At 45.0% G+C, this 12,370-nt stretch overlaps 1 protein-coding gene across 4 annotated transcripts in view; it reads left to right on the top strand.

The window, feature by feature from the left end:
- The window catches only part of CEPT1 (choline/ethanolamine phosphotransferase 1), a 31,886-nt gene that overhangs the window by 84 nt on the left and 19,432 nt on the right, over positions 1-12,370 (top strand). The window contains exons 1-4 of one of the 4 annotated variants that reach the window (XM_057374436.1): positions 6-91; positions 1,511-1,911; positions 5,183-5,330; positions 6,387-6,528. In XM_057374436.1, the coding sequence (XP_057230419.1) occupies positions 1,573-1,911; positions 5,183-5,330; positions 6,387-6,528 (629 nt within the window). In that variant the 5' untranslated portion in view covers positions 6-91; positions 1,511-1,572. Of the gene's footprint in view, positions 1-5; positions 92-212; positions 441-1,510; positions 1,912-5,182; positions 5,331-6,386; positions 6,529-12,370 lie in introns of those variants that run through there. The other 3 variants (XM_057374437.1, XM_057374435.1, XM_057374434.1) reach the window with 3 other exon arrangements.

The following is a 12,370-nucleotide window of genomic DNA, read 5'->3' on the forward strand; positions in this document are numbered from 1 at the left end:
TAATGTTACCGGTGGCCCGGGCCCGGCGCGGCGGGGTCTGCGCGGGTCCCCCCGGCTGCATGGAGGCTCTGAGGGCGCGGGAGACGCGTGGGTGAGCGGGGAGGGCCCCGAGGTGGGGCTGGGCCCATGCTCGGGCTGGGCCGGGGTCCGGGGGACCCGGGCTACGGCGCAAGCGGGGGCGAAGCGTCAGCGGAGACGGGGGTGCCCTGTGCTCCTTCCCGGCCGGGTGTTTGTCAGGCCCGGAGGGAGTCCCGCGGCAGCCAGGCCGGGGATTTGTTTTGGAAGACGAGGCGCTCCTGGGCTGTTTTTCCCCAGCTCATCCCCTCAGGATGAGCGTAAAGCTCAGTTTTCTGCACGGGTACTCATTTTTCTGGTCATCCAGGGCAACACCCACAGGGACGTCCGCGGTGGCTAAGTCCGGTCTCCTGGCGATTGGAGAGGTGCAGCTCTGTTTCCTCCCGAGCTTATCGAACACAGCCGAGGCCCTGCTGCTTTCTCCTCTCCTCCCTCTGACGGGGCTGCCTGAGGTGGCTTTTCACTGCTGGAATTTGCCTTGCTGAGGGTGTGGAGAGTGGAACTGAGAGCACCTGCTCTTAAGCAGTGGTGACCTTTGGCTTGCACAGCCTATTTTCTCTACCTATGCAGTGCAGATGGCGTTAAAGCTCTCTGTCTTCTTTCCTTCTCTACTTTATTTGCTAGATTTCAACCAGGTTTTCTTCTCTCTTTTCCCTAGTTGTCTCCTACAGAGAAGTAGCAAACTCTAATTTTTAGTCTCCTTTCTCTATTGCTTCTCCCCTACTTCCTGTGGGGACTTAGATCTGGCTGGTCACCTGCTTTCAGGGAAGATGGAACACTGTGGGAGTCCTTGTTTGTGCTGGAAAAGCTTGTTCCTGACCCTCTGTTTTCTTTTCTAGCTGTCTCATGCTAACTCTGACCAGCTAAAGCTCTCCAGCTCCTGCATGTTTCTTGCATATCTTGAAAGTTGAACAGACAATGAGCTGGGTTAAATTTGAAGAGTTAAAAAGCTGCAGCAAAACTGAAATAAGGAACTTAAATCTGAAAAAAAAATGTGCAGAACTGTTTCTAGGTGGTTCAGCGTCACCACGGAGACAAAGCTGCTCCAAACCAATTTAACTTAAGACTTTTTAGTATTGGTACAGTTTTTTGTGCTGTCAGTTGATAACCTGAGTGGTGTCACCTGCTCACCTATGGTGGGTGGCTGGCTATGCCCCAGTCTGTAACACAGCTCACCGCTGTGGTGGGAGCTTCTGCTGCTGGTGGAATTTCAGCTGGTGCCTGCAGGGTTTTATACCTGCATTGGGAACACTAATTTCTTGTTGTTCCTTCAGCATTTCTTCAAATAACTCCCTCTTTCAAGGGAGTAATCTTATAAAATCAGCTTGCTTTGCCGATAGCAAATGAAATGTTCCTTAGGGCAGTGCCTGCAAACTTCGGATATCCTAAAATCTCGTTTGTGTGCTCAGGTTTGTCTCTGCCCTTTATGTTGCAGAATCTTATGGTTCTCCGGCCCAGCTGCTGCCTGCCCAAGACAATTCCTAGGCCACCCAACCCATGAGTGGGCACCGGAGCATCAAGAGGCGATGTGGGGAGTCGCACCTGGAGGGCCCTGCAGGCTGCGGCCACGGCCCCGCCGCCGCCTGCGTGCTCAGCAAACTGGTGCAGTTGCCCACGCCACCCCTGTCCAAGCACCAGCTCAAACGGTTAGAAGAGCACAAATACCAGAGTGCCGGACGGTCCCTGCTTGAACCCCTCATGCAGGGCTACTGGGAATGGTTAGTTGGAAGAGTTCCAGCCTGGATTGCCCCCAACCTGATCACCATCATTGGACTGTTAATAAATATATTTACAACTCTTCTATTAGTATGTTACTGCCCAACAGCTACAGAACAGGTGAGTTATGGGCCCCTTACAGTCTTTGTTGTGGTTGCTGTCACTGGTTTTGGGTGGATTCTTGCTTTGGAGAGAGCTGATTCTTGCTGTTCAGCCTGCAGTCCTTGTCCTTGTAAACTGTTCTGTATAAATGTTTGTGCCTCTCTGTGATGCTGGCATGCAGAGAGAGCATGTGTGGTTGTTGGGGCGAGACAGCAGTTCCTGGGGCCAGCACACCTATGTGGAGCAGGGTCTGATACCAACACAGCTGTGAGGGACCTGCTGCACAAAGCTCAGCCCAGCCGGGAGTTAGAGCAGTGGCTCTACAGGTGCCTGGCCTGTGTGGCAGGAGGAGTTGTTGCCTGTTTACTTTCTGTGCCTAGGACAGGGTGACTCTCCCTTAGTTCAAGGATCGGAGTTGCCACATGAGCAGGGTAGGTTGGACACGCTGGGGCTGTACCAGAGCCAAGGGGCTGAGCTACAGAGTGGTGCTGCTTGAGACATCAAGGCTGGCATGACCAAATCCAGCTTAGAGAGCCACAGGACACCCTCCTGGGCCCCAGCAGGTTCTATGGCCGGGCAGCTCACTCAGGACTTTGGCACAGAGTGGTGGAGCTGTGGGGACATGGAGTTGTGTTCCTGAGCTGTGGCTGTACTGTGAGGAGGCCGGATAAAAATCAGTATTTGTTCTGAATGCACTGAAAGCTCCTGACCTGCCATGAGCAGAGCTGTTTTAACCTGGTTTCAGGGGTACAAAAGTCTTTTTGAGGCATTTCAACTTCTTTCTGTCACCAGCTACCTCATAAGGCACTTGAAGACTTTCATTTCTGTGCAGTGGAAAAGTTTTCACTTGAATGTTGAATCTTAAAAGCTGCTTTTATGTGTGTGCACTGAGAACGGGAGTTGTGTGGTATAGAAATATGTTACACACCAAATAGCTGGGGAATTCTCAAGAGTTACAGCTTTTAAAATATCTGGACTCCTTCCTAACCAAGTCTCCCAGCTGGGGTTGGGAATCCAGCAGGACACAGTTTGTTCCCCACCAGATTCAAAACCCCATGTAGGTTGGGACAGTCAACACTGCATCCCTGCTCCACGTATGACATGGGAAAGGGATGTTTGCCTCTCCTAGAAATCTGTTGAAATAGGTTGTTTCACAATAACCTGTGGAATTTGGAAGGTGTAAGATAAACAGGGTCTATTCAGTTTGAGCAGGGAATACTTGGAGTAGCTCCTTCATTTTCCAGGCTGTGGCATTGTGGTGTGGGTTTGTTTAACTTGTGTTTACTCCTGAGCAGGGTTACCTGGAGACTCAGGTTCTGAAATCGGATTTGATAGAGAGACTTCAGCTCTCAGGAACCCAGAGCTGGTTTGGGTCACTGAACTGGAGCAGAATTTAAAATTTAGAGAACAGTTTTATTCTGGTTGGTAACTAAGCTTCAAGTCCCCAGGAAGCTGCGCTCAGAGCATCAGAAAGTCAGAGTTAGCTGCAGGCTGTTGTATTAAAGCACTGTTGGGAGTTTAACAGTTTGTGAAGTACTTTGTGGGAGGTGAATGAGATTTTCTCCTCACTTGAACTGAAAAATAACTTAGTGCTGAGGCAGCTTTTGGCTTGATCTGATTTGTCACATGCCATAGAGTGACCAGGGAGGTGCTATTTAAGCGTCAAGGAGCTGTCTGGGAAAGCAAATGGGCTTTGAAACTCCAGGAACAGAATTTCTCCTCCTCTCCCTACAAGGCACTATTGATTTCTGATGTAAATTTTCTCCTCCTCGTAGCTCAGCCTTAGTTCTGCTTTTTTTTTTTCAAGAGTGACTCATCCCTTCCTGTTGCTGAAAGGTGCAGCCAGGGCAGAGCTGTTGCTCAGGGCCAGAGAGAAAAGGAGATGCAAATACTTCCTGCTTAGCTGGGAGGATCCAGCTAGCAAAGTGCTGACTGATGGAATGGTACCTGAGTTTAAAAAAAAAAAATTGGAAAAATTATCTGGATAGAGAGAGAGAGCTGTGAAATCTTACTTGGATATAAATAGGTCTAAGTGGAAACACCTACACTGCTAATGAAAGGAGCTTTTAAGAAGGGAGAGCCAGCAGACTGATTTTAAAGTTTATAGAGAAATCTTCAGGGTGATGCAGTTTAACTTCACTGTGGCAGATAAAATCTGTACATGAGTGATAAAAATGGAATGGAATTGTGTGGCATCAGAACCTTGGCTAAATGTGCTCTGCTCTTGGATGACATATTTCCCCCTTCTCTCCTTGTGCTGTTTTTACAGACACTGCTGAAAGCAGAGCACAATGCCAGCTTTTGGGGCAGAATGAACTGTTTTGGTAAATGCAGCGCCAATGCAAGCTGTAGAAGGAAATACATTTAAGTTGATGTGCTACAGTGTGAGTCATGGTTGTGTTGGCCAAAACCAGCTGGACTCCAGGGCTTTATAGAGAGGCAGGTCAGCTTGATTAAGCTGTATTTGGATTTTATTGGTGTGGTCTGTAAAATAAAGCTGCTCATAAATGCTCACTTCTGTAAAGTGTGTCATATGTGAAGATTGCCAAATAGCCAATAATATCTGATTTATGGATGTATAAAATGAGGTGGAGTAATGGCAACTCTTTGGCTTTTATATCCTCAAGGATTTATGSTTCAAAAAACGTTAAAAAGTTTGGATTGTAGTCTTTGCTCTAGCAAGGCTTTGGCGTTGTTTGTGTTTCTATTGAAGTAAAAATTGCTATCTACAACATGACTATTAAGTGTTCTTAATGTAGATTTGGGAAAATTGCTGGTGCCTTGTACTGGAGGGAGCAGCTGATGATGGAGAGGCTGTACTGCAGAGCTCTGGAAATATTCTTGGACTCAAAGTCTGGGCCCTGGCACTGACAGTTCTCAACAGATGAGTAGTAGAGGGCTGATGATGAGCTCAGTGTTCTTGACACAGGTGGGGGCTAAAAGTTCTCGAATTTCTGAAATCACTGGGATAACTTGCATGTATTGTGGAAGGATTTTGTTGTGCACCACTTTGCAACTGTAGTATTACAATTTTACAGATGTACAGTGCAGCTTCCTGCTTTAAAGCAGTGGCTGTAGCTATTAATCTGCCAGTGGCTTATTTACATTCCACATGTCACAACCCATTCTGCCTGTCCTTGCAAGGACCAGCTGGTGAAAGGTCCTGGGGTGAGGAGGACGTGTGTGCACAGGGAAAACTGCTGTGTCAGGCAGTGGGACAGCTCAGCTGCAGGCTTTCTTTTTTTTAATTATTTTTTTTAACCTTATTGTGATTGTCTTTTTCTCCTAGGCTCCTCCCTGGGCATACATTGCTTGTGCTTGTGGCCTTTTCATCTACCAGTCCCTGGATGCTATAGATGGAAAACAAGCAAGAAGGACAAATAGCAGCACTCCGTTAGGAGAGCTTTTTGATCATGGCTGTGATTCACTCTCCACAGGTATTGTTGTAATTTTTAATTGAAGTAAGAGGATTAAATTACTCTATTTCAGGGATCAAATCTGCAGTACAACAAAAAAGCTTCTTTACTGAAAAAAGGACAACTGATAGTGCTGAATGTATCACTTTCAGCCAAGAAAGTCACCTTTTTTCCATAGACAGTAGTCTGGATCAGCTGAATGTCTACTCTTGTATTACACTGAAAACGAAACTAAGCATGTGACTAATTCAACCTGAGCCAGCACTTCTCTGTGATGCTTTAGCAGTATTTTAAAATACTTTCAGCAAGAAGTTGTCAGAATGCTCTGCTATATTTTATCATATTGACTCGGTATAGAGCTACATCAAGACAGGTCTAAGCCTAACTAGTAAGATCCTGCAAGTCAGAGTTTAAGATTAGAAGAACTGATGGTCCAGATCGGTTCCTGGGTAGGTGGAGTTCATTGAGCCAGTCTGAAATTTAACCCCATTGCAAAAAAAAAAAAGTAAAATTGTAGAATATCCTGAGCTGGAAGTGTCCCATAAAATCATCGAATCTAACTCCTGATGAAGTGCTTTGGGTTCCTTAAATTCTAAAGCTCTTATGCTTCAAATTTTATGAATTCTTTATCAAAGTTGTGTATGGAAAGGGTGGAGGGGAGAGCATAGATATGTTATGGATCCTGAATGGATCCAGACCTTGCATTTTCTTAATGGCATCAGAAAATGGGGAACAATGTCCAGCAAATGCAGGAGAAAACCCCAAAACTTGCTGCAGGCTGCAGCTGCAGAAATCACTGAAGTCCCTAATGGACTTAGGCATCAAGGGGAATAAAAATGTAGGAGACTTAGAGACCCTCAATGTTTAAGACTTCTAATAACTGAGGTGGATTGAAATCTATATTGTACAGCCTGTATTTTTTCCAGTGGAAGTGTTAATCTCTTATGACTGTGAAATAACTACGCCAGGATAACCTTCCTACTGTCCCTCCTATGGGCCCTGTTGTTAGGTTTGCTTCTGGTGAGGATCCTTACACACATCCACCCTTTTCACTCTGTGACTGATTTTCTCCTGCAGTCTTTGTGGTTTTGGGAACTTGTATTGCTGTGCAGCTGGGCACCAACCCTGACTGGATGTTCTTTTGTTGTTTTGCTGGGACATTCATGTTTTACTGCGCGCACTGGCAGACTTACGTCTCGGGGACACTGCGCTTCGGCATGTAAGTACCTGGCTGAGAGAAAGGGAAAGGCACCTGTTCTTCTGAATTGCACTTTGTGTGGGTGCAGTGCAGCACCTTGTGTGGGAGCAGTAGCAAATTGTCTATGTCCGTAGAGATGCACTTAGAGCTTGTGGCAGCTGTTGGATCTGTAATTAATATTGAATGTCCCTTAGCTTGTGTTAAGAGTGGTAAAATGTCCTTTTACCCTGTTAGTTAATTAGAGCTTTTGATGTGATGTAAAGCTATGTAATCGAAGTAATGGAAAGCTAAGTAATGGAAAGTACCTGCTGTTTTATCCCAAGACTGGAATGCTTTGGTCAGATGGTGGCAGTCTGGCTTTAGCATTCATTAAACTCTGTCTTGATACTGCTTGATTGTGATGTGTAGCTGGTCATTAATATTAACCATAACTCTTAAAGATATACTGTATTAATTGCCATTGTGCCTCCAATTTTAAGTTCTAAATCCCTTTTGGTTAGTGCAGGTCGTGGTTCTGTCAATAATGGAACCAAAATTACAATGCCAGGAAGGTCAAGAGCTGAAATCCTGTTTCCTGCTGGGTGAGGGTGGGTGGGAGATGAAACCCGAGGACTTGGTGAGCTGTGGGATTCTCTAACCTTAATGGGGAAATAAATGTATTCTATGTTGAGAATGTATTCTGTGTTTGCATTCATAGAGTTAACTAATATATTTCAAATAAATACACTGCAGTTGGTTTTTTTTTTGCATCTGGAAACTGTAATTTGCTATTTGTGGGATTTTGAAACAATTCTACAACAACTACATACAAATGCATAATAGACTTATTTATGATCTATAATTGCTGGTCTATAGGTACCCAGATACTGCTAAAACTATGGGCCTCTTGTATATGACACCTTTTATTGGCAGGATACTGTTTTGATAATGCATATGCTCTTGAGAAACTTCTGTGTTTCTGCTCAAAAATTTAAGATGTTGGAAAAATTTTCAATGCCTGTTGGAGGAAGAAAAGAAGGAAGTCTAGACTTTTGTTCCAAATCTGACTACACTAAAGCAGATTGATTGAAACTATCCTATTCTGGTACTTAAGTCTTTAAAATAAGACATGTGGCTCAAATATTTTCCTGTTTCAGGCATCTCATTTTCTGCTGTACCAAAGGTCTGCATGTTTTTAGCTCCCTTTGAACTTTACAATGCCCTAATAATGAAAGATTTTTGGTTATTGATCAAAGAACACAAAATTCCAACTTTGGCATGTGCTTGACTTTACAGATAAAAGTATCAACCCCCCAAATTGCTGTTGTGCTGCAGAGAAGTGTTTGGGTCAGTGGTGGTGTTCACTGGGACTTCTGTGAGGAGTCTGTATTTTGGAGTTGTTTTTCAGCAAATTAGTTTTTTTCTGCCTGGCCTTATATTATAAGAATGTGATGATCCATCAATATGTAGCTAATTCAGAGCAAGCAATGAACATCTAAATGTGTTTCATTAATTTAGATAACACAGCTCTGTGTAGTAAACACATTTGTTCCTTCCTTTGCCCTGTGTCACAAGGTTAATAGACTGTCATAAGATGATGTTCATTTTGATGGCAAAAACCATGAGATTATTTATCCAGTTAACAGATTCTCACTGTTTGACACTATTTTTTAATGAAGCTTTTGTTTCACTGATCTATCAACCCTTTCAGGTTTGCTGGAGCACACAGGCTTAGGTGTCCTTCATCCTGAATAAGTGGGATCAGAGACAGCTGTGGAAAGGAGCCAGAAAGTTCCTTGTGCTCAGGAGCTTTTTCCTGTCTGCGTATCTCATGTAGTGATTGTCAAAAATTCTCAGMGAGAGGGTGTAGTACTGATGTTTCAGGGAATGTGACTGTTTTTACTTGCCTTAGTTCCAAAGCAGCAGAAGAGGGCATACACTGTTGGTTATCACTTACTCGGTGGTATGTACTGGAAATTGTATTTCAGTGCAGAGAGAACTCAAAAATCAAATGAGAAATGGCTCGGAGAAGAGCAGAGGATGCAATAGGGAGAGACTATATTTCACTCCTTCCACATAGGCCTGAAATGTTCAATTATTGGGCCAGCCTGGCATGCTGAAAAAGTCTGTCTTGAGAAAACCAGGAAAATTAGTGTGTCAAACAAAACGTGTGCTTGTGGAACAGCRTGTGGTTTGTGTATGGGGAAGTGGCTGGAGCACCAGGAGCAACTGAGTGTGCTTATCCTGGAGAAAAGGAGGCTCAGGGGGGACCTTCTGGCTCTGCACAACTCCCTGACAGGAGGGGGCAGTTGGGGGTGGATCAGGCTCTGCTCTCAGGGAAAATGGGACAGAACAAGAGGAAACAGTCTCAAGTTGTACCAGGGAAGGTTCAGGCTGGACATCAGGAGAAATTTCTTCCTGGAAAGGGTGGTCAGGCCTTGGCAGTGGCTGCCCATGGAAGTGATGGAGTCCCCATCCCTGGAGGTGTCCAAGGAGTGCCTGGATGTGGCACTCAGTGCTCTGGTCTGAGTGTCAAGGTGGGCATCGGGCACAGGTTGAACTCGATCCTGTAGGGCTTTTCCAGCCTTGAATAATTGTATGATTCTCACTGGTGTCACTGCACGAGCCTTGGCAAGTCCTTGAAACTGAGCAGAGGTGTGTCAGACTCTGCAAAGCAGGATCAGTTCCCTGAGGGAGAAGGGAATATGGGGTCTATTCCACAAGATTCCTACAGAATTGTGCAGGTGGAGGAGAGACTTTTGTTCAGTTAGATTTGTCCAGTTACTGATTCTGTCAGCTCTGCAGGTTCTTTGTCTTTCCCCTGACAAAAACACAATGGCATGAATAAAGTAAACTGTACAGAAAAAAATACTAAAAATCAACCATAAGCCCCTTTTCTTGTGGTGGGGTCTGTGTGTTAGTCCAGGATTTAGAATAATGAGTTGAGTTGATAAGGTTCTGTGATCTGTCTCTATCTTCAAATGATCACATAATTCCATTACATTCTGGCAACCACTGCACTCTTCACAAAGCAGCTGGTGTTGAATGAACAGCTCAAATAAATAGCTAGAGGTCAGTATTGCTTAAAAATTCCCCAGGAGGAAGCAGGAAGCGTCTCAAGGCAAGTAGGGCAGGCTCCACAAAAGTTACTCTGATGATGTGAGCAGTGCAGAGGCAGCAGGGGTAGAGTTAAATGCAAGAGTTTTACTTAAACAGCTGATCTGGGAATGATCTTGTGGAAGAACAGGAAAACACAGTAAACTGGAAGAAGAAAAAGGTGGTTTTGTATGGCAGAGAGCCACTTACTATTGAAACAGCCCAAATAATGACTTTGTTCTCCTGACCTGGTTTCCAGCACGGAAACTGGTTTGTCTGGGTTGTGGATTTGCTGTGCTGCAGCACAGAATGAGCTGAGTCGTGTATTGGGGCAGCTGTGCCATCACAGGAGCACCTCTGCTTTGGACATAGAGATTCTTTTCTTGCACATCTCAAAAATCAAACTGGCAAGCCCAAATGGACTTCCATATTTCCTTGTGGAAGCAGATCTGATACTTCAGATCATTAGGGAATATGGGGCACAAATCCTGGAAGGATTTTCTTCTTGTTACCTGGAGTCCAGGTGTGATCACCTGATTCTTCCTAATCCAGTGTTATCCCACTTGGATTCAGTAGTGCTCCTGCTCCCTGCAGGAGGTGCAGAAGGAGAAGTGTGTGCCAGCTCAGGGTGTTCCCAGCTGCACAAGGTCAGGACACAGCCTGAGTGCAGGGGCTGAGTCCAGGGGATTGGAGCCATTCATCCCTGTCAGAGCTGCATTCTGCAGCACAGCTCAGAATCACAGAATCATGGAATTGTTTGAGTGGGAAGGGGCCTTGAACTCATCCAGTTCCACCCCCTGCCATGTGTAGGGACACCTTCCACTATCCCAGGTTGCTCCAAATCCCATCCAGCCTGGCCTTGGACACTTCCAGAGATGGGGCAACCRCAGCTTCTCTAGGAACCCTGTGCCAGGGCCTCCCCACTCTCATAGGGAGAAATTTCTTCCCAATATCCCATCTATCCCTGCTCTCTGGCAGTGGGAAGCCGTTTCCCCTTGTCCAGCCTAGGTGTTTTTTCGAGAGACATGAGACACAAACTGCTCAGGCAAAGTCCTGGTGCACTTGTTCATGCTGGAAGTGCTGGAGGTGCTGAATCGTATTTGAAAAACTGAGTGGGCACTGAACACTCATGAGTCCATCCAGCAACAGGAGGGTGCTGCTGTACCATGGTCTCCAGCATTTCTCCTACAAGTTACTGCGTTATCTGGTTCATTCCAACCTTTTCTTATAGAAATACAGAAAGTTGGTGATGATAGGAATTATAGCTGTGTATATATGTGTAAATATAGAGACAATGAGATGGAAATCAGTCCAAGGAGGTTTCACAAAGGTGTATCATACATATGAGAAGAAGAATCAGTTTTTACCAGCTTTCATAAAACTGAGAAGTTAAAAATGGTTACTTTGCTGTTTGAATTATAATCCCCAGAGAAAGCAAAATAATTCAGGCTGCTGAACAAAACAGCCTTTCTTGAGGATCATTGGAGAATTTTGGGGAAAATTCCTGCTCAGTGACTCTGTAGCAGCTGTACAAGCCCCAGAGCCAGTAGGATAATGGTTTGGTTCACCTGAGACTTCTCACCACTCCTGCCGCTGAAGTCCAAAGGAGAGATGAGGAAATGAGGCTGGATTTCAGAAAGCCGGTGAACCAACCTTCAGCTTCAGCAGAAGAGAAGTTGGTATGTTGTCTTGGATAGACAACTCCCACCAAAAACTGAAATACAGGGATGGAAATCTTCCAAGTCAGAGTTTAGCACATTGAGTTCTTGCTCCTGGGAACAGCCTCGGGATCTCCAAGATAAGGCAATAATCTCCRTGATTCCAGGGTTTAAAACTTTCCATTTTAGGAGTTTTTTCAACACTTATTGGAGAACTTTTACACCCAGGTTGTTTCCAGAGGAGAGTCTGAGGCCCAGTAGAGCCTCCGTTGATGTCAGCGGGTGTTGTGTTCTCTGTGCTTGCAAGCAGTTGAAATGTCTTTGTCGTGGATATGAAGTTTGGTGCTGGTAGCCTGCACCTCCTGCTCCCTCATTGCTCTGGCAACATTGCAGAAACCTGTGCAGTTGCTGAGGGCTCATGGAAAAGGTGTGTGTGTGGGGGAGGTGGTCCACCTCCTTCTCCTCTTCCCTCCCCCACGTCCCTTAACAGTATTTTCAGCCACRATCCCACTGGTCATGTGTGGAGATGCTACTCTTCATTGCTCTGAGAAATCATTGGAGTTCTCACAGCTCTGTGAAATAATGAACTACTATATAACACACACATGGCTAGTACCTGACCTGTGCAACTTCTATTTACGTCAGTGAGCAGCAAAAAGAAAAATTTACATATTGGAGGTGTATTATAATAAGAAAAGGGACATATGGTTCATTTTTAATTATTTTTTTCTGTACAGTTTGCTTTATTCATGCTATTGTATTTCATTGTATCCCAGTGAAGTTGCTGGATTGGAATGAATTAGGATAAAACTCTCATAACTTTATAATTAAGCATTTGCACTTCTAGCATGTGACTCTCAGTGTTTCTTTCTTGTGTTGTGATGTTGGACATTCTTTTCTTGCTGCTATGGTTCCCTTAAGAAAACAGTCCTTTGTCTCCTGCTCAGATTCCCAGTTCATTGCCCAGCCTGCGTAATCCCACTTGCACGCTCAGTAGACATGGACAAGACAGATGGAAGAATCATCATTTTTCAGACCAGAGCATTAACTGGTAGTTGGATCCCTGTGAGTTTTCCAGCCCTGTAACTTCTGTTTTCTGTTGAGGGAGGAGTATTGTCTGCTGTGATTTG

Source organism: Malurus melanocephalus, unplaced genomic scaffold (assembly GCF_030028575.1).
Source record: "Malurus melanocephalus ecotype Western Australia unplaced genomic scaffold, MMel_1.1 scaffold_224, whole genome shotgun sequence".
NCBI lineage: Eukaryota > Metazoa > Chordata > Aves > Passeriformes > Maluridae > Malurus > Malurus melanocephalus.